This window comes from Peromyscus californicus, unplaced genomic scaffold, assembly GCF_007827085.1.
Source record: "Peromyscus californicus insignis strain IS unplaced genomic scaffold, ASM782708v3 Scaffold_5__1_contigs__length_169319896, whole genome shotgun sequence".
Classification (NCBI taxonomy): Eukaryota; Metazoa; Chordata; class Mammalia; order Rodentia; family Cricetidae; genus Peromyscus; species Peromyscus californicus.
Window position 1 is genome coordinate 4,639,233 of NW_026294573.1, and position 22,357 is coordinate 4,661,589.

At 44.6% G+C, this 22,357-nt stretch overlaps 1 protein-coding gene across 11 annotated transcripts in view; it reads left to right on the forward strand.

Moving 5' to 3' along the window:
• Positions 1-376: 376 nt before the first annotated feature.
• The window catches only part of Camta1 (calmodulin binding transcription activator 1), an 857,753-nt gene continuing 835,772 nt past the window's right edge, over positions 377-22,357 (forward strand). For 8 of the 11 annotated variants that reach the window (XM_052717375.1, XM_052717378.1, XM_052717377.1 and 5 more), the window contains exons 1-2: positions 377-660; positions 3,381-3,555. In XM_052717375.1, coding sequence (XP_052573335.1) covers positions 392-660; positions 3,381-3,555 — 444 coding nt within the window. In that variant the 5' untranslated portion in view covers positions 377-391. The remainder of the gene's footprint in view (positions 661-3,380; positions 3,556-22,357) is intronic. The other 3 variants (XM_052717380.1, XM_052717384.1, XM_052717383.1) reach the window with 3 other exon arrangements.

Consider the following 22,357-nt stretch of genomic DNA (forward strand, 5'->3'; position numbering starts at 1 on the left):
GACCCCCACGCGCCGGCAGCGGCTTCCCCGGGAACGTCCTTCAGCTCCGGGAGCACGCGGGAAAAGCCCCAGCACGCCAATGAGCGAGCGCCTTCCTCATGACGGTCACGCTGGGGGGCGGGGCTTCCCACAGCCGTTCCCGAGTTCCGGGAACCCCCTTTGATTGGTCTGAACGGCTTGGGAAACACTGTTGTGACGCCCAATCAAAACACTACGTCTCGGCCTCGAGGAAATATTCCGTGTCAGGCTCGTCCTGATTGGGCTGTCCCTGCGTCCTCTGGCCACTAGGAAGCTTTGTTTGGTTCTGGAGGGCGGGTTTTCCTGGGAGTGGGTGGGGAGGGGGCGTTGATTCCAGGCCAATCACTTTAGTCGGTGCGGTGGTGATCAGCCAATGGGCTGGGTGGATAGGACGCTCCTCCCGGAGAGTAGTGAGACCCCTGGTGCGTCCCGATTGGCTGCAGGAGCAGTGACTGACAGACGCACTATCCAATGGGCGCTGTGCGTGGGCCGCGGGGCGGGGCCAGGGCGGGTGCGCGGCGGCGGCGGGGTGGCTGGGCCGGCGGCGGCGGCGGTACGAGGCGCGCGCTCGGGGTCCCGGTCGCGAGGAGGAGGAGGATGTGGCGCGCGGAGGGGAAATGGCTGCCGAAAACAAGCCGGAAGGTGAGAGCCGGAGCGCGAGGGCCCGGGGCTGTCAGGGTGGCGGCGGCGCGGCGGGCCCGGGGCCGCGCCGGACATCCCGGGCATCGGCGGCGCGGGGCGCGAGCGCGGGGGCGCGGCGGGCGCGGGGAGGGCGCCGGCAGGGTGGGGGGGGCGGAGCGCGGCCGAGTCCTGAGGTGACTCGCGGGCCGGCCGAGCGCGTTGCCCCGCACCCAGCCCCGGGGGCGGCAGGCCGGGGCGGGGGGCGCGCGGGGCGGGGGCCGGGCCCAGTGAGGAGGAGGAGGAGCCGTGGCGCCTCCGATAACCGGCCCGGGGCATTCCAGCCGCGCCGGCCACGGCGTGAGGGGGCCGCGGGGAGGAAAGTTTCCCGGCCCGCGGGGTCTCGCGGTCACCGGTGCCGGCGGCCGTGGCGGCGTCAGGGCCGGACGTTCCCCTCCACAGCCCCCCTCGGGCCGCGAGGCGCCTCCTAGCGCCGGCGTGGGGGTGTCCCCGCGCGGGTCCCCGCCAGGGGGCCCCCCTCGTGCCGAGCGCCCCTCGGCCGAGGCCCCGGGCGACCCCTCCCCCTGCAGGGCCGGGGGCCTCGTGCGGCCTCCCCGCCCCTCACAGCGAGCGTGCTCTTCCACTCTTGCCCTTGCACCCTCACTGCCGAGAGGGTGGGGTCTCCACACTGCCTTGCCCTTTACCTTCCATGACCCCGATCCTCGCCGAGCACGGAGGGTTCCGTGTGAGCCTGTCCCCCTTTTCCGGGGACTCTCGTGGGGCTGCGGAGCCTCGGCACGCTGGGTTTACCCTTTTTCGCCAGGACAAGGGGACCCGGGCTACCCATGTTCTTCTTCCTTCTTTGCTCGCTCAGTGGCTCGTGGGGCCCTGTGCAGCCCTGAAGTCATTTCTAAATAGGAAGGCAGACACTTTTTCCAGATCTACACTCTCCGCACAGTTTCCTAGGTTAGGGTGAGCTCATTTCCTGAATACCCTTCGAGTTGCCCTCTTTCTGGTGGGGAAAACCGGACGCTCCAATGCTCCTCTCCTCAGCTCTCTGCCTCTCTCCTTGGAGTTCCCTGTCTGGGCCAGGGTGGGCGCCCCAGTAAGATATAGGGCAGGCAGGCTTCCGATGTGTCTACCACTTGAGTGAAAAGGGACCTCAGGAATTACTCCTTTCTTGAAGGAAAACAAGGATCTATTGCTTCCCGTTCACTCTTGGATCTTAGGGGGCACCCTTCACCAATTAACACTACCCCACTGGGAAAAGGGTCATGTGCCCTTGAATTTTGTGTTCTGATGCTTGTCTTCTGAGCGATAAAAACCATACTTTATGCGTCCCACTCTCAAGAAGTCTTTGAATCTTTCTTGGAAATAAACTTCCCAATCCCTTTTTTTTTTGGAGAGAGAGAACTCATATCCTCCTTATGGCTTCTGTTTCCCAGTCAGCCATATTTAGTGAGCCTGTTACCTTGACTTTTTCTAATTTTCTCAAATTGTATTCATGTTGGCTGGGTAAGGAGAAGCCATATGCCTTTCTATCCAGAATAGGGAGCGTAGACACCCTTGTCGCCCACATGCCATTTGAGAAGAGGTAGCTTGTGTGCTCCTTGTTGTACCAGAACCTTCCTTTGCCCTGGTATGTCTCTAGTGGGATCAAAACATTTCTTTGGATCTTGTATCTTTTAGGCAAAGGGGAAATTTATCTATTTATTTGCTGTTCTGGTTCTCTTTGGCATCACAGAAATTGTGATGCTCCACACAATTGTTGACACACACAAACCACTTTGTGCATATGTGCAATAACATTCGGTACATGCACAGAGGAAGTTAGGAGGGTCAGATGACAGCTCTATGTTCAGAGTGTGTGGGAACCGTTAACATGCAAGAATGGGTATATATTCATATTCATATACGTTATTGGTGACTTCAGACTTAGAAGAAACAAAAGTATCATTGATAAATGCTGTTTCTCATCACTTCTTCATTTGTCATTTGTATTGTACTGAATAAGCAGAATGCCACCCAGAATGTTCACCACATCTCCCCTGTGTGGAGTGCTTGCTGATGAGTGCCCAGACTTTTCCATTTGGAATCTAGGGACAGTATTCTCGGCTCAATTCTGTGAGGAGTAAAGGTTCTTATCTTGATTTTGATTTTTTTTTTTTTAAACTGCAATGTAGGAGAAAGATTTCCTGTGTTTTGGGAAAATGATAGGAATGGAGAAGAAGCTGCCTCTTCCTGATAGAACTGGGAACTGATGTCCTCAAGTATGTCCCTGTTGTATTTCAGCCAATGAACTGAGAGATGCTGTGAAATTAGGAAAAGGTACCTTGGAAAGTGCTTGCTTCTTCCTGGGAAGGTGGCAGGGTTTTTCCAGGTTCTTCTCTGGGGCTGGTGAGTGTGAGAGCCCAGCAGCTCTGGCTCTGCTCAGGTGCCTCACTGCCCTGTCTCTTACATTTTCACTCAGCAGTGAAATCTTACTTTTTAGCAGGCTTAGTGTGGAGCCTCACCCTCCTTCCAGCTTTGTGTGCACTCTTGAAGCACTTTGCCTAGCAAGGGAGCCCTCTACCTTGATTTCCCAAGTAAGGAGATGCCTCAGTTGGCTCTAGTTTTGCTTTTTAGCATGGTACCCAGTGCCAGAAAGGAAAGCTTTTGGTCTCATTTTCCTGTGTGTGTCTTCCATTTTTAGGCTGTTTTCATCCTGTGCTTCTTGTTAGCTTAGGGGTCTTGTTTGTTTCTAGGGGTGTTAGTGAGCCTTGGAGAAATGAAGAGTTGAATACCTGCTGTGTATGTTGGCGTAGACCCAGGACAGTCATCCGTTTCTGGTGCTGGCTCTTCTGTGCCCTCCTCCAGGCCACTAACTACCTTTGGGAGTTGTCCCTGTCCAGCAGAGTGCCCCGCACGTGGACTGTGAAGGTGAGGTAATGAAGGGCCACAGAGGAGAACTGCTTGCCGAAAGTTAGGCTTGAGTTGAATGAGCTTGTGCTTCCTGTGTGGCTGGGCTCTGGATGGTTAGGAAGCAGCTCTGTCCTCCTGCAGTGAGTCGGGTTACCCTGTTTTCTTAATCACTTCGCTTTTTTTCTTTGCATCTTTCTGTCCAAACATAATTTCCCCTTCTACCTCTCATTCACCAGCATTTTGGGAAAAGCCAGGTGAACTTTTTCTCTTGTCTCCTTGAAGATCTGACTTACCCTATTTCTGGGAAATGTTGGGATTCTCTATCTCACCCTTCACTGGATTCTGCATGTTGACATGTGCACAATAACCTCTCCTCAAGGTCAGATTGGGTCAGCTTTCCCTTTCTGAAAGACTAGCATCACTCTTCGCTCTTAGAGATGAGTTTATGTCATACTTAGCCACATTTTCATCATTTTTACTTTATCAAAAATTTTAATGTTTTGTCTTTTTGAGACAGGTCATGTTTTGTAGCTCAGGTTAACCTAGAGTTTGCTGTGTAGAACAGTTTGGCCTTGATCTTGGGGATCAGTCCTCGTGCCTCAGCCTTCTGAATGCTGAACTCACAAGCAGGGGGTGCCATACCCAGTTCAGTCACATATTTTGTTTGCTTTAGTTTTCAGGCCCTGCCGGATTTAGTCCCCCCCTCCCCCCCTCACTGGCCCATTCTCGAATGAGGAAGGAACAGTTTGCCTGTGTTTACTAGGTGTTAGTCGGTGTGCCAGTGGGATTTGAATTCTTTCTGATCTTGAGGTAGCCGCTCTTGAGCCCATTCCCCATTCCCTACACCCTGTTCATTACTTGTTCCATTCCTTATGTCCTGTCTGTGGCAGCTTGGAGAAACTCCCTTTGCACCTTCTGGGAACAGTGATAGAAGAGGGTTCTCAAGCTCTGGCCACCTGCAGTTGTGCCCATTGAGTGTTTGGTGGTATCTTAGTGTCGCTCTTCTGAAGTCATTGTCGTGGCTGCTCCCTTACTCAGCTATTCACTCTGGAGCCCTTTCCGGGATGTCTGTTGAATTCAAGGATCTGCAGGGTTCAGTGACTTTGCCTGAGACCATAGTGGATCTTGTTACCCTATTGTGTAAATGATATGTCAATCTATCTGTATTTGACTTTAATAGAATCTTATAAACTTTTTTTCTGAATTTAAATTTTTGTGTATTGTAGTCTTGCAAAAAATACTTGACTAGTGTGCGCTATCCTGTGGAGCTTTTCCCTTCCTTCCTGGAAGAGTGGGGGTGGTGAACAGGGTGGATGGTGTACTGGGAGAGGCATTTAGCAGCTTTCCTCCAGATTGTGAAGTGTGTGTTTGTGTGCATGCACATATAAGAAAATACAGTCATTCTTAATGTGACTGTCCAGGTGTAACTTTTAGGTAATTTAGATATGTGATTGGAATGCTTAGTATACATTAGAACAGCAGCATTGCACACAAAGTATCATATGCATGGAACATAGCATTTATACATAACAGATCATTTTTACATAAAGAACTTTTAGAAAAAAAATCTTTCTTCTGATGATCTTGGTTCATGCTATCATGTATTAAGCACTGAATGAGCCATCACTCTGCTTTGCTGTTCAGTTATCTAAATCTAGTGCCTAAGTGTGGCCACACTCCAAGGCCAGAGCATGATACAGTTACTAGCTTATGTGACTTTCAATTCTTTATGCTGTTTAATAGTACTGTTATTTGTATCTTTCTGTTTTTTTGGTAAAGCCTGATTCTTTTTGGGTACAGGTGAGGTATTCATTACGATGTTGACATTGATCAACGTTAATCGGAAGTGTGCTCATTCTTTTTCTCTCTGAAGTCAGGTTTTCTCTCCTCAGCGGCTCTAGAAGCCAGTTCTGTAGCTTGCACTCCTGTGGCAACCCTTACTGTCTGTGGATGGCTGTGCCCTTTGTCCACTGATGCTTTTGTGGTGACAGGTGATAATGTGGCTCTTTTGCATTTCCATTGCCTGGGTCATCTTCAGTATTGTGTATCTTACGGTATCATCATACTTTGTTTATTGATCTGGGCAGCTCAAGTTCTACCTCCTTTTCTCCTTCTCTACCTGTAGGATAGGTAGGTGGCATGGGATCTAAGTCCCAACAAGGGGATGAGTAAACACTGTCCTTCAGATTTCTAAGCCTCCCCATGGAGGATTTTGGGAATTTGTTTTTGCTGAATTTATCTGGCTTCTTTCTGTCTCTGGTTAGATTGCAGTATACACTTTTTTGGGTACAGTTAATAACTATACTAGTCATTGGGAGCTTTTGTTGCAGAAAGTGTGGGACCCTCTCTTAGAACTCCTCTGCCTCACTTTGTGCTGTGTTGCAGTCTGATGTATGGGGTGAGGATGGAGGTGTTCTAGTTCTAATTCTTTGTCCACCTTACTTTAGGAAGCGGCACCGCCTGCCCACCTGTTTGCCTTCCCTCTGCTCCCCATTCTCTCCCTCTCTTCTGCTCAGGTTTAGGGTCAAGGCTGTTCAGATACAGTCATGTCCTTTTGTTTATGCCATTGTGGGTGTAGTACTCAGTTGTCTTGTGGTTGTGAGCACTGTCAATTAGAAGGTGGAGATGGTCTGCCACCCTCTAGTATTTGTTGTGGATGAGAAGTGTGTAGACATTGAGCAAGTCTGATACATCCTAGTGTTCTCTATAGTAAATGTTCCCCATCAACATGTTGAGACATTGTTGCCAGGTTCTCTTTCTGTTTTGAGCATCATTGCTTGCGTGGGTCTCCTGTAAAGACTGGTAATGTTTATTGAGCATTTTTAAAACCTCATTCTTGACTTAAAAATACTGTGCACCCCAGTGTGGAGAGGCCCAGCCAGTCATATTAATCCCCACTTTACTCTCTCTCTCTCTCTTAAGAGGAATGGTCTTTATTTTTCAAATAATTGACAGCACAAGATGGAAAGACCGAGGTACCCTTTGTTGTAACGGCTCTTGTGTATTCATCCCAGTGTTCTGCTCATTCTTGATATAATTGCATGTTTTCTTGTACATGAGTCCTTTGTTCATTTGGAAAAGTTTAGTCGCTTTTTTCCCCCCCTTTAGATTTAGATGGCCCCTTTCTGAAGTTGTTAGCACAGGGTGTCTTAGGAGGAGGTGTGCTGGCCTGGACTGTCTTCTTCCCCCTGCTTTCTGCAGGGCTTTGCATGAACTGTGTCATGCCTTGAAAGAAATGCCAAGTATGATAGTGCTTGGAAAAAAAGTAAGTGACATTACCTTGTACTTCCTCATACCAACCAGAACACTTCTCTTTACTCCCCTCTCCCCAAAACAACAGTAACAGTAACAAGATAATCCCAAATAAAGCAGACCATCCTGAAGATTAGTTCTGATTGCTCCTGCTGTGTTTAGTCACTGGTTTTGGGCTGGGACACAATTGATACCTTTGGGTATGTGTTCTAAATGGTGTTTGCATCCTTTGTAACAGAGTTTGCAGTATTTCCATTTTTCCTTATCAGTTACCATAAGGTAACACCTACCAAGCACCTTATTTTTTCCTCTTTATTCCTACTTAGTGTTTCGAATGAATACTGGCAACAGTTAATTACTCTGTCCTCTCATGAGTTCTGCCTATGTTTGAGAATGGGGTGGAGACTTCTGTACAGTGTGGACCATCATGACTCTGTCCATGTCACTTCACACTGTTGAAAAACCTAGCATCTGTTAGAATGGATAAACCACGTATGTCAGCCTGTTCAATCTTCATCAGTGAGATTTGTTTATGTATGATGTCAGAGCTGTGTGCAGATGCTTCCAGATGCACTCTTCATCACCGATCTTTGGCCTTCCATGTCTGTCTGTCTGCGTCTCTCTGTCTCTCTCTCTGTGTCTCTGTCTCTGTCTCTGTCTCTCTCTCTCTCTCTCTCTCTCTCTCTCTCTCTCTCTCTCTCTCTCTCTCTCTCGGCAGAGTCCCATGTAGCCCAGGCTGGCCTTGAATACACTGTGTAGTTGAAGATGACCTTGAGCTTCTGATCTGCCAACCAGGTTCTGGGATTGCAGACATGTGTGTCCATGGTTGGTTTGGAGATGCTCTTTCAACTGAAAAAACAACCCACACGTCTTGTTTCTACTTTTAAAAAATGCACTGTAGTTTTCTTTTATCAGGATTAGTTGAGACTGCCAAGAATTATTTCTGAAGACATGTGAGTTAAGTAAGGAATTTCTGTCTTTGTAAATTTAGACTTGGTTTTAGTCCCTTTCTCAAGAGTCTGTTACCCCCTTGGTTTTTGAGGTAGATATCAAACCCTTTGGAAATGATAAGAAATTGGTGTGAAGTTTGAAATCATAGGAAGCACAAAGCTACGAGAGTAATGTAATTAGCAATTAATGATTGAGACAACCTTAAGGTAGTAATTGGAAATGTAACTGTGTAACAACAGAGTGCCTGACTGTTTCCACCACAAAGTTGTTGATGGCCTTGGTGATCTTAAAATGTGTTTCCCCCTTCTTTTTAGAAAGTACTTGAGATAAAATAGCTGTTTTTAGTTGAAGAAAATCTAAAGTTTGGTGGAAGTTCAGCAGAATGGAACATTTCAAAACTAGATTCAAGATAAGAATTTTTATTTTGAATCCACAAGGGGGTAGTGGTGTTCTATCAAAGGTGCTTATGGAAGTTGAGGTGATCGCCAGCATTCCAGATCTGTAGATAAAACTGGCATGTTTGCATTTTAACTTAATAAGATCTCCTTTTCAAAATGTTTATTGGCAGAATTGTTTATTGCTTAAATTAAAAAAAATCCATTTTGGTGAATAGCTATTTTAAGCTGTGCAGATGGTTAGTGAGACCGTCCTTGTAAGTCCTGTGCTTTGTAGAGGTCACAAAGGCTCTGAGGCTGCTCCTGTTTTCTAAGGATGGAATAATCTTAACATTAGGGCTCTAGAATTGGTGGCTTAAGTGTCTTGAATAGAAGGATTTTAGAGAATTGTATCTAAACTTTACAGAAGTTTTTATTTCCTAGTGTTTCAATTCGGCCAAAAGATGAAAAATGTGAACAGTCTCATTACTAGCTGCTTTAATAGTCCTGAATGAATCAAAGTTTTGTGATAGTAGTTTACATTACATCATTCCATAAAAACATCCTTTCCCTAACATAAAAATCTAAGTATTCTGCAGGCCTGTGAGTTTTACTGCTATGTTTAGAATTACTTACAATCATTGTAGTGTGGCAGAGCCAGCCAGTCTGATCTTGTTGCTGTTACATGCTCTTTGTGGATGATAGGCCACATAGTGGGAGAAAGTTTTTTAAAGATTTATTTTATAATTTGTATATGTGTGTGGCTGTGTGTGTATTTATGTAGGTGCCCCCAGAGGTCAGAAGAGGTGTGAGCCTACCTGATGTGGGTGTTGGGAACCCAACTATGAACTTCTGGAAGAACAGCAAGTGCTCTCAACTGCTGAGCCATCTCTTCAGCCCCAAGTTGGGAAAAATTTTTATGATGGGAATGGAGATTATATCCTGCTTATTTAGACACCTAAATACACACACACACACACACACACACACACACACACACACACACACACACACCTTTAAAAAGTGCTAGTAGTAACTCTAATAACCTGAAATAGTTAAGTCTTTCATAAGCGGTGCTTGTTTGTGCCACATGCATTGTCTGTTTCTTGTTTCTGGGCAAGAGCAAAGGCAAATGGTTTTTCTGTTGTCCCTCTTCCTTCCTTCTGAGCAGGGAAAGGCTGTTTCGTGTACCTTCTTCACTAAGTGACTTTGGTGATTTAGCATCCCAGAAAATAAATGCATACTTCCCTGTTTCCTCCAGCTCTGGGAGCTGAGCTAAGATGTCAGCATTTTCATTCATGAATTTTATGCTTCTATTTCTTTGTTTTGTATTCCTGAACTGGTATATTCACAAATCAGTTTACCACCAGTCAGTTCATAAGTCAACTATGAAAGATAATACAAAAGATGAGATGCCACAGTTGTTTTGATAATGCTGTAGTTGCTCCTGCTGGTCTGCAGCAGTTCAGTTTGGGCAGGGTTGCTGGCCAGACAGCTTGAGATCTAAAGCAGCAGTTTTAATTAGTGCATGATTTTTGTGTAGAGCTGTGTTGTGAACATATTGACACAAAATTTTTGTTCTTACTAGAAGGTTAGAGTGCTATAGTGTTACCAAGGGTATTTATTTTATCATTTGAGGTATTGGAGGATTCTGCTTCATTTCAAAGAGGTTATGCCTGGGGATCAGATTATGTTTCAATTGGAATGCACTTGGTCTATGAGCATTTAGTTACTCTTGAAATATATCAAATAACTTGGTTATTTTATGGTTTTAACATTTCTGTTTTTGATACACTGATGTTGGAAGGCATAGCAATACTTGAACTAGAGTCAGATTTCAGATCTCTAGATTGTACACTCATGTAGTCGTAGACTGTAGCTACTCCTCCAGGGAGGTTTTCCTCTGCAGGGCCAAGGTGGAGGCTTCTGGCATCTTTCATGCCTGTGACTGATGAATGGTTAGCTGTAAACAAGTTAATTTTTTTTTTCAGCTTTCTTGGGGCTTCACTGACTTTCTGAATGTTTAATTGCCAAGGACATTTAGAAATAGCAGTGTTACTTTTAGGCAGTACCATTTTAGCTCAGTTCATGGTTAGAGTGGATGATCAGAACTGCAATCATTTCTGTTGATACCTATCTTTATTAAAACTCTCTTTGTGTGTGCATGTGCTAGAGACTGAACTCAGGGCCTTGCCAATGTATCTTACTCTGGATTTTTTAAAAATTAATCATTATTTTTTGTGTTCATGTGTAAATCCTGATCATCACAGCTTATTTACTTTTCAGAAATGCTATAGAGGTAAACAGTTCTGGAAATTACAAAGTTCTACTATTAAATTTGCCCTTTTTTGGGGTCAGCAAGATGACTTAGTGAATAAGGGTACTTGGAGCCATGCTGATGGACCAGAGTTGGTTCCTATAACCCATGTAGTAGAAAGAGAACTGACTCCCGCAAGTTGTCCTCTGGCCTCCACATGCTCCCCCACCATATAAATAAAAATTTTATATAAAAATTTAATATATATGGGGATCAGAACTTAGCTTTTGGTGTGGTGCCTTCCAGCTCTTTGAGACAGTTCTGTCATTCAGCCTGGAGCTCACTGGCTAGAATGGATGGTCAGAAAGCCCCAAGGAGCCACCTGTATCTACCTCCCAGTGTTTGGAAGTGTGCTGGTGCACCCAGTTTTTACATGGGTATAAAAGCACTTTATTGACTGAACTGTTTCCCCAGATCCCTGGGGCAGCATTTTAAGTCATGTGACAACTCATAGATACATCTTGAACAGAGCTGGAACTTCATGTGCCTTTATGTTGAACTGAGTTGTCTGATGGTAACGGATAAGTGGCTTACCTGTGAGCCAGGGTTTTTATTTTATTATTATCATTATTATTATTTGTAGATGTACAAAGGGGGAAGGAAGCATTTCACTTCTGGATATGCATTTGAAGGTACACGTGACAGTTATTTTTCCTAAGAGTTGAATGGTTTTGATATTACTTAAATATGATTTATAATTATTGAACAGTATATTATTTATTCATATGTGCATATGATTGTATATATATAATTTATGTAAAAATTAATGTATGAATATAAGTTTTCCCCTTGAAGTGCTGGGAGTAGGATGCAGGGCTCTGTGGATGCTAACAAATGCTCTACCACTCAACTACACCCCTAGTCCTATTTATAATGTTGAAGACAGGAATTATTTTATTTATTTATATTTCTTTATAATAAGCTGTCTTTATTTTTTAAAAATTTATTTAACTTTATTTTACATGCATTGATGTGAGGGTGCCAGATCCCCTGAAACTGGAGTTACAGACAGTTGTAAGCTGCCATGTGGGTGCTGGGAATTGAACCCTGGTCTTTTTTTTTTTTTGGTTTTTCGAGACAGGGTTTCTCTGTGTAGCTTTGCGCCTCTCCTGGAACTCACTTGGTAGCCCAGGCTGGCCTCGAACTCACAGAGATCCGCCTGGCTCTGCCTCCCGAGTGCTGGGATTAAAGGCGTGCGCCACCACCGCCCGGCTGAACCCTGGTCTTTTGAAAGAGCATCCCATGCAATTAACCACTGAGCCATCTCTCCAGACTGAATTATTTTTATTTAAAATTTGTTCTTAAATTTTTAAATTTTGTTTTATGTGTTTTAGTGTTTTCCTTGCATGTAAGTTTTGTGTACCACTTCTGTGCCTGGTGCCCTTGGAGCCGGAAGAGTGCATTGGATCCCTGCAACTGGAGTTATATAGGGAGCTGTGAATACCATGAGGGTGTTTGGGAACTGAACCCAGGTCCTCAGGAAGAGCAGCCACTGTTCTTAACCACTGAGCCATCTCTCTAGCCCTAGGGATTATTTTTTAAAGATTATATTTTTAATTATGTGTATATTGTATGTGTGTGTACACAGGCATGTGTGCGTGAGAATGAGTGCTATGCCTTTGGAGGCCCAAAGAGGATGTTGGAACCCCCTGGAGTTGGAGTCACAGGTGGTTGTGAGCCACTGACATGGGTGCTGGGAACTAATCTAGGGTCCATTAAGAGCAGTGTGTGTTCTTAACTGCCTAGCTGACTCTCTAGCCCCGGGCTTTTTTTTTTCAAACATTAATTTGTATGGTGGGGGAGACGTGGGGAGGTGAGGGGACAACTTGCTTGTTATGGAATGGAATATTTGTTTGAGTAAGGATGTGTTGCATTTGTTTGTGTTGCAGAATAATTGTTTAGCTATGTAAAGATGTGTTGCATTTGTTTGTACTGTATTTGTTTAATTATGTAAAGATGTGTTGCTGTTTTACCTTGTCTGCCTAAGGCAGGCACCTGATTAGTCTAATAAAAAGATGAATGGCCAATAGCTAGACAGGAGGGCTAGGCAGGGCTGGTGGGAAGAAAGAAAGAGACTGAGGGTAGGGGGAAGCCCTCTTGGGGCCAGCCACACAGGAGGAACAAGCAGGATGGACAGTACGAAGATGAGGTAAATGAGCCTGGGGCAGCACATAGATTAATAGAAATGGGTTAATTTAAGTTAGAGGGGGAAAAAAAACTAGTTAGAAACAAGCCTATGCTAAGGCCAAGCATTCATAATTAATAAGTCTCTGTGTCATGATTTGGGGTCTAGTGGTTCAAAAAAGCCTGCTATACTTGCTGGAGTCAGTTCATTTTTTTCCACTATGTGGATTTCAAGGCTCAAACTCTGGTCCATCAGGCTTGGTGGCAAGTGCTTTACTGGCTAAGCCATCTTGCTGGCCCCAAGAAAAAACTATTTAATGGTAAAATTTTGTAATTTTTTAAAACTGTGTACCTCTGCAGTATTTCTGAAAAGTTGGAGGCTGCAATGATTAGGTTTTACATATTGGACAGGTCTCATGGCATTGGCATTATCATCCTTGTTCTACCCTGAATCAAACAGTGATAGGCTAATCCTCTGGTTGCAACAAATCCTGCTAGTGCTGTTCCTTCCTTTCCAAAAGTAGCAAGGCTGACTGTGGACTAAGGAGGCCCACCAGCAGGTGTTTCTGCTGACTTTGCTGCTACTTTGGGGCCCCTAAGTAGAAACCTCTCTCTCTGACCTCCTTACCTCGTTTTCATCAGACAGTTCCCGTCCATTCGTTATTTTTGACTCTGGCTCTTCTCATCGTGTCTTTCCCAAACCTCAGCTCTGACATGAGTGAGTTAGTAATGATTGTGAGGAGATTGTCCTGATGGATAGAGGGTTGTCCTAGAAATGACCTGAAAGCTCTACCCATTCTGTCTCATGATGATAAGAAAGTGAAGGTGGATATATACAGTTGACTTTGCAGCAGCCTTGCTGATACTAGGCTGCTCTGTGGAACTTTTCCTTTTGAAATGCTTACACCAGGTCAAGAATAAGTATGTAGGCTCAAACTACATAAGGGGAATTTGAAGTACAGTCTTTGCGGTGCCTCCTTTCTGCTTTGCTGTACATAGAGCCCCTCCTCTTTATTTACCACATTATATTTACATTCAAGAAACTAAAAATTTGTAAGGTTTTAAATGAAGTTGTCCAACACTGAAACACTCAGTCTTCTTAGGTATCCTCTGTGGTAGATTTAAAGTCTTTATTCAGGTGTGGATAAGGTTTATAGTTTTGGAAAATAGACTTAAGTAATAAAATATGACTGCAGTTGAAAAAGTATTATTATACCCCAGACATGTATGTTCAAGATAGTATTTATATTAATTTAACTATGTTTTTTTGGAGTTGATTAATATAAGTGTTATTAAAATGTATTGATTGCCAGTAATTCAGTAAACACAGATTCTTCCTGTTAAACTTGTGGGTTGGGGAGTTGCTTTGGTCTACTGCAATCGATAGTATAGCATTTTTACTTGGACATGATCCCTGGGTCTCCAGGTCGGGAGTTTGGGGAGGCCTTGAACATAATTCACTTTTTGAGTTTCTTTTGTACTTAAAGATACAGGGGGGCAAGTTCAAGTTTCTGGTGTTCTTGTAAATATTCCTTGCCTTGTCCTTCCCATCTCTGCTGTTATGAAATATGCTGGCTGAGTTGTTGGCTTTGACAAAGCTTTGGTGGAGGTTTCTTCCTCATTTAGTTTTATTGATGGAAGCTGTTGTGCTAAAAAGAAAGCTATAACAAGTGGAAAGGTGGCGAGTGGGTACTTAGAGCTTTTGAAGTACTTGTCTTTCTTTCTAGGGGTCCTCCAGAAACTGATCATAGATTACTTGACCAAATTTAGAGCTCAGAATTTACTGCAAGTATTTCAGTGGGAAGAGACATCTGTTTTGGGTACTAGTCACATTATTCTAAGTGAACCATTGCTGCTTGTCAAGCACCCTCTGATGCAGGTGTGGTGACGGGACAGCCTCTCGGTGAGCCTGACCGAGCACCCTGGTTATTTGTCCTCTTGGTATTTGTAGTTCCTCTGCCCTCTGGTTCTGCCATGTCATTACCTGCTCTGCTGCTCCAGGTGTAGGGACTACGCTCTGCTATTGCACATCCTGCCAGTCCTGCCCTGCCCTGTGGAGATTCTTTGCTTTTGCCGTTTGGTGAAGAGGTAGAACAGTTGGTTCAGCAAAATAATAAAAACTGTGGTCTTTGTGAATGTTTTTTAAAGGTAAGCAGTGATAAATGATGCAGTGGGCATGTACTTACTGCTACTAAATCGTGTGTTCAAGAATGGCTACAATGGTAATTTGTGTATTGCGTGTATTTTACCACCTTTTAAAGATGAGAAAGCCGTGGTGATGTCTCATTTTCAAGCCTGTAATGCATCCTAGGCTAGCCAGCCAGGTCTATATAGTGAGTTCCAGACCAGCCATACATAATGAAATCTTGTTTCAAAACAGTTACTGCAGTTTGGGTTTTAAGAGACCGGCCACTTAGGACAGGCTGAGTAGGGGCAGTTCTAGTCTTGGAGTAGAGACTGAGTATCTGGACAGATAGCGAAGCAGCAAGACAGTCTGGGACTGTCCCTGGTGATGCACTGAAGTTTTCTCTAGAGACACTTTGGGCTGAGCTGGGATCCCATTTTCCATGCCAAGGCTTCTGTCTCTTCTGTTGTCTTTTATTTTTTTTTTCTAGCAACTGGGCTTTCTTCATTCAGTTTTTAGCTTAAGTTCCATGCAGGTGTTGCCTGCTGTGGCCACTGGTTATGGCTCATGCATGTCTTGACCCTAGTTTAGTGCTCACCATGATCGCACTTCACCTTTGATGGCTCAGTAGGTACAGAAATACTCAAGACAGAATTGGACTGAACCCTGCTTGTGTCTATAGGCTAGGTGTTTGTCCTGGTGGAGGCGGGCTAGGATGTGTGACTTGCTAGTTATATAGAGGAGTTCAACAGAGACGAGATTGTGAGAAGGGGCTTGTGGTACTTGCAGGGGTCATGGCACCTTAAACTGGCTCCATCAAACAGTGTAAAAGATACTGTGGGCTGGCAGGATGGCTTAGTGGATAAAGGTGTGTGCCACTAAGCCTGGTCACCTGAATTTGATCCCTTGAAACCACATGGTAAAAGGAAAGAACTGACTCCTACAAATCTTCTAATCTCCATACAAAGGCACACACACAAATAAATAAATGTAATGGAAAATGTTCATTGTAGCTACAGATTGGAGGCTGAGGTTCTTGGTCAACCATCCTTGGTGTATGAGAAATAAATCACTAGTGGGTGGGTGTTGTGGCTCTCCAAAGCTTGTGCTTTATGCAGAGTGGGGTACCCAGAATACAGTGGTTTGTGTACTCTGCCCTGTGGGCATTAACAGGTATGTCAGTTATTTTGGGGGGTGGATGTCACTGTCAGCTGTGGTCTCATGGTTCACATCTTTGGGTAAGCTTCATTTCCTTTCCCCTGGTTGTGGGCAGTCAGCTTAGTCGTTGGAGTTCTGCATTCTTAGATAAACATGGAAGACATGGACTGGAGAGATTGCTTGACTGTTAAGAGTGCTTGCTGTTTTTGTTCTGGCAGAGGTCTGGAATTCAGTTCCCAGCACCCATGTTACATGGATTACAACTGCCTGTAACTCTAGCTCTAGGAATCTGATGCTGCTAACCTCTGCAGGTGACTGCCCTTGTGTACATACCTACATGCACACATACATGTATATACGTAACTAAAAATAGTGCCCTGAGAATGGGTATGGGAGGAAGAGCCTGGATGTTTTAGTGCCTGTGACCATGTGTGCGCACCTCAGTGGGCCTTTCTTTCACATCTCCTTGCTGTCCTTTATTTCTTGTTTTTCATGATTTCTCATAGCATTACAGAAAGCAAATTGAAGACCATGAAAGAACAGTTTGGAAGACTGTAAGGGGTTGAGAGGGCTTTAGCAACTGATGTTTCATAGTGATGACTTTGAATAGATTGCATACAGGGAAGCATTGCTCAGTATTGTGCTCTGCTTAACAAAAGATGAAAGTATAAGGAGTCTCAGTAGTTAAAAGGAATTGATTCTCTCTCTGTGTGTGTATATGTGTTTGTTTGTTTATTTATTTATTTATTTATTTATTTAAGATACAGCCTTATGGAGCTGAGGCTGGCTTACAACTCCGTGTGTAGATGAGGCTGGCCTTGAACTCCTTATCCTCCTGCCTTTGCTTCCCAAGTGCTGGGATTGTAAGTGTTAACTACACCCGGCTTGATTCCTTAAAAAAACAAAACAAAACAAAAAAACCTTGCTCAGGTAGAATTCATATATCATCTCATAGACTATGATCATTTTTGTTCTTTGGTTATAGTAACAGTTGTGCTGCTGTCTCCACTGCATAAATCCACAGCATTCTCATCACTCCAGGAAGAAAAACCTGCTGAAATCAAAGCACACTGCATATATGTATGAAAATGTCACATTGGAATCCAGCATTTTGTACAATTAATACACAAAATTTTGTATGTTTTAGGAGGCATTCCCCATTCCTCCTTGACTTGGGCAGTTACTAATCTGCCTCCTGTCATGGTGTGTCTGTCTGTTCTGGATATCTCATGTACATGGACTGGCAAGTTTCTGTTGGGGTGATGCTCTGAAGTTGACGTCACTTCACTCTTTTTCTGGGTGTCATGTCCCCTGTAATGTCTGCCCCATCCCTCGTCAGTTGTTGAGCATGTGTCTTTCTTGTTAGGAAATGCAACTGTGAACTTGGAAGAAGTTTTGTGTAGGCATGTTTTCTGTTTTCTTGGGTAACATGCCTAAGACGGAAGTGCTGTTTTACAGTTTACTCTGCTCTTAACCTGGATTCTTCGGCAAAGTGGCTGCTCTGCATAGTGCTCCCACCAGCAGGGCTGAGGGTTCCAATTCCTTCCCTTGCTGCATAGGTTTGTTGGCCATGTGTGTGTCTGCCTGATTTATTTCTACTTTTGTAGAGTCAGGTCCCGTGTCGTGTCCCCCCCCCCCCCCCCCCCCCCCCCCCCCCCCCCGAATTGTAAGAGTTCTTTCTATATTCTGAATATCAGTTCTTAACCAGATATTTTCTTCCATTTGGGGGCTGTCTTTTCATTTTCTTATTGTCTGTTGAAGCATAGAACTTTGCAGTTTGGTAATAAGGTAGTATCTATTAATTGGTGTCACAGTTAAGAAGCCATGGTCTCATCTAAGGTCTTGAAACCTGGCATTATCTATCCTTTCTTCTTAAATTTATAACATTTGCTCTCATGTTTAGGTCTCTGGTTCATTTGTGTTAGGTTTAGTCTGTGGTGTGAAGTAGGCTTCCGTTGTGAAGTAGGCTTCCGTTCCTCTGTGGATGTCCATTTGCCAGTTGTTTAGTACTATTTGCTGAAAAACACTGTTCTTTCCTCATGGAAGTGTCAGCCTTGTTGAAAGTGGTTTGACTGTCAATGTGAATATTTTTTTCTGGTGCGTCATCCCTCATTTGCTCTCTCTACACCATCACCAGTCTTCATCTCTGACTGAGCTTTGTGATACAATGGTGCTTGTTTTGTTTTGAGGCTGAGTTTTGATGTACCCCAGACTGGCCTCACACTTGCTGCAATCCTACTGCTTCAGCATCCTGAGTGCTGGGTTTTCGGGCCTCCAGCTGTGTTCTTTTTTAGGATTGCTTTGGCTATAACACATTCCTGTGTTTGTTTGAATATTAGAATCAACTTTCCAGTTTCCACAGGAAATGCAATTGAGATTATGTTAAATCTGTATCTATTTGGAGAGTTAAAATCCTGCTGATGGATCTGCCTAGATGCTTTGTAACTCCTGCTTAGCTCAGGAAGTGGAGCATCTCACCTTCTAAGCATACTGCTACCTGAATTTATCAAGGCAATGAGCTGTCTTGATTTAACACTGATGTTCAAGGTTGGAACTAGACTTTGCAGGGTTTTAGACAGCAAGCAGCTGTGCTACAGCCTGTGAGTTCCTGTGTGTTCCTTTAATCTGAAAGTGTGCTGATAGTTTGCCTCTATAGAAAAAATTTGGAATGCTGGTTAATATACATTCTGGCTAATAGAAAATCAACATATTCTATGATGTATATATATGTATATATGTCTGTAATTATTGGAGGTGGAACGTGTGGCATCGACATTTATGCAGTTGTTGGAGGCAGAAGATATTCTGGTATTTACTGTGGGGCATGTGTTACGGTGCTTTTGAGTGAAGTCGTTTACTCAGCAGATAATAACAGTGTCTGTGCAAAGCTCAGGAAAGGACAGGCTCAGCCTCTATTCCTGTCCTCATAGAGCAAATGGGGGTGGTGGGAGGAGTCGGGGGAGACTGATATTAGTCAGGATGTCACGTGAACTACAGGTAGGATTCAGTGCTATCAAGGCAAATGTAATATAGAATGAAGGCTAACCTGAGAGGGTGGAGGCTTTTGGAGAGAACTTTGGAGGACTTGTGTAGGGTAACTGAGGAAAGAACTAGAGAAAGAGTTCCGGGTGACCAGGTGGGCTGGTAGTTTAGATATGTAGAGATTCTTGGGTTGTATTTTGACCCTGTAGCTTTTTGTTTTTAGTAGAGGAGTAGAATTGATTGGATGAAGGTGGTTCTCCTCTCGGTACTAATAGGGGCTCTTGGGCTCCACTCTACACACAACTCAGCTACACACACACTATGTTGAAGTTTTCAGATTATGATTTTGTGGGGGATCTGTCCTTTCTCATGGTTGTAGACAAGGCCACATCTACTCTTGACCTAGAAGGGTATGCCCTCCCCCAGAATGCATGCCTACAGTTCACATGTGCTTGCTTGATGGCTCTACCTGTCTGTCTCTGGGTTTCTGGTTAGTTGAGACTCATATAAGCCTTCTTGGCCTCTCCTCTATCCACATTGCAAATCAGCATGCACAGCAGTCTGTTCTTCTGTTCACAGTCTTGGAGTGGCTTGCTCACTCCCCTTTTTCCTCAGTTACATACATGTTTCTAGAGGATGGGCATGAGTATCTGGGTTTAGTATCGTTTGTTTAAAAGTGAGCTGATGAGCAAACAAGGGATGATCAGTACCTACAGAAAAATCATGCCTGACAAGAACTCTTGATAGTGTTTGCTTGAAGAGAGAGCCAGTGGGCTTGAGTATGTATGTGCACGTACGTGCACACCCACACACCCACACTGAGTGAGTGAATGAATCTTGTAGCTGGGTGTGTAGGTCTTGATAGAAGGTGCCTCCTAGATTTTGACCTACATCTACTAGCAGCTTGGTGAGGCCAAAGTAAGTGAATACAGGAGAAAGATGACGCAAAAGTTTGTGCACACATAGCCACATTGGAAATGTGGGCTCAGGGTTTAATCTAGCATATTTTGTTTCATCATGGCACTGTCAGACAGCAAGGGACCCTGTCGTTGAAGTTCATGGCAGGCAGTCTTGGCACAGGGCAAAGTGGAAAATGGTGAGTCCATCTGGAGGGTTCTGCAGGAGCATAAAATACCATAGAAGCCACAGCTTTGCTTGACTGGCTCAGTGTTGTGTCCTTCCTTCCAGAGCAGTAACTGTGATTTGGTTGGATAGAGTGAATGATTACAAAAGAATTAGAGCTCTGTGTAGTGCTTGAGGTTGCCATGGGGAAGAGAAGGTATTTGAGGGTAGAAGGGGAAGAGGATTAAGTAGAGGCTGGGAAAGAATGGCCAGAGAGGCAACTGAACAAGAACCCAGGTCACCATGTATGAGGTTTGGGAATGGATCATAGTTGTCATGCTGCTGTCAGAGGAGAAGAGAATAGAAAAGTAGAACTAGGTGAGTGATTCTTTGAGGAATTTTAGTAGCGGGGCTGGAGAGATGGTTCAGTGGTTAAGAGCACTGGCTGCTCATGCAGAGGACCCAGGTTTGATTCTCAGTATCCACATGGCATGTCACAGCCTTCTGAAATGCCAGTTCCAGGAATCTGACACCCTATTCTGGCTTTTGCATGCACCAGGCACATAAGTGGTACACAGGCACGCACACATGAGGGCTGAACACTCTTTAAAAAAAATGAATTTTGGTGGTGTATGCAGATTATCAAAGGAAATGATAGTGAAATGATTGTTTAAGGAGATAAACAAAAATGGGGCAGCTGTACCTATTGGGCTGTGACTGTATAGTTAATCTACTGATGCTGTAAAACATGACCACAAACTTGCCACTTAAAACATGGCAGCTATTACTCTAGGGTTCCTTGTGGGTCTGAAGTTCAGAAGGATGTGGCTAAGTGGTGCCTAGGGCCTCATGAACCTACCAACCATTTTGGTGTTAGTCAGGGCTTGGCTCTCATGGGGAAGGATCGGCTTCCAAGCTCCCAGGGTCATCTGAGGATTCACTTAGTGGGAGGCTACCCTCAATTCCTGTTAATGAGCCTCTCCCACTTGGCATTTTCCTCTACCAGCCCGTGAAGAAGAGCTGGGTAGCAAGGTGATAGAAGTCATAATCTGTTTCACCCAGGAAATGAAAGCTAAAGCAAGTGCACCCACACTCAAGGCTTAAGACTGTACGAAGATGTCAACATCAGGGCAGGGATTGTAGTAGGTCCGTTGTGAAGTGTGTTCCCTACAGTAGGGAGGGAGGGACAGTGTGACTAGGAGGCATTAGGGCAGTGCTTCAAGTGGAGGTCCTGTGGATGCAGATGGTAGGATGGCAACTTGCAGTTTGGGGAATTATGGAAGAGATGTTGCAGATGAAGGTTAAGATGTGGCCATGTGGCGATGCTTTTCAGGTGGCCTGTATCAATACTAGGGGTATACATAGGTTCCTTTTCATGTCATTAATATTGCTGTCTTATAACTGGCCCTGATGAACCAGTGCAAGCATCTACTCCATCTCTATCAGGATGCTGTTGAGGATGGAATTAGTCAATCCATTTGGATGTTTTTTATATGTTAAAGGGACAAGACTGTGCACCTTTGCTCTGATAATATGTAGAATGCGTGGAATTTAATGGCATCTTCTTTGCTAACTTAGTTTCATTTTGTTGGATATAAGTTGTAGAACTGGGCTGTGTCTAATACTGTGCTATTTTGGGGCCTTGTGAGTGGAGCATTTACTTTTATGGTAGATGAGCCCAAGCTGCTGTACCTTTCTAAGCCTTGTGTCCAATTTTTATTGTTTTAAAAAACAAACAAAACCTGTCCTTACTGTCCCGGCACCCTTGCTTCTGCTGATGTGTGGGATTTTAGCACTGTCTTTTCCCCTTCTGGTTTGTTGCCTCTGATCTTCCCTGGGCTTGGCAGTCTGATAACTAAGCTTGTTAGAACTCTGAGTAGTTTAATGGTAACCATGCTAGGAATGTGGGTTGAGAGCCACTTCTCTCAGTTGGTGAGGCGATGCACATGGACTTTGTAAAGGCCTTTTTTGGCCTTCCCAGTGCCTCGATTTTCTTCCTAGCTCTGCTGTATTCACATTGAGTCTCACTCACTTCCCCACTTATGCTGGGATTGAGGCAGGCGTGTCTGCCATTGTCTTGGCCTGTGCCTTTAGACAAGATTCTCACTGAGCCATGCCTTGCTTTAGCCTGTTTACTTTTCCTGCCTAACTCTGGGAGCTTTCTTGGTGGGGCAGCATTCCCAAGTTCCTGTGGAGGCTAGGAGCTGTGCAGGGATCCTGTCTTCCCGCCAGTGATCTAGTCAAGTGCCCAGACTTGCTTTTGTCATTTTTCTAGAATGGCCATGTGTCTGCTACTCCCTGTAGGATTAAATTGAAGATTTTATGGGTGATGACACTTGTGACGTGATGTGGTATTAGGTGGAGGGCCTGCTTGATTCTGCTGATACTTCCCTCTGTCTCTGAGGAGTTTGTAGGTATCACTAACACAGGGCAATTTAGACATGGTTGTTTCCAGAGTGTGCTCCTTTGGAGTAT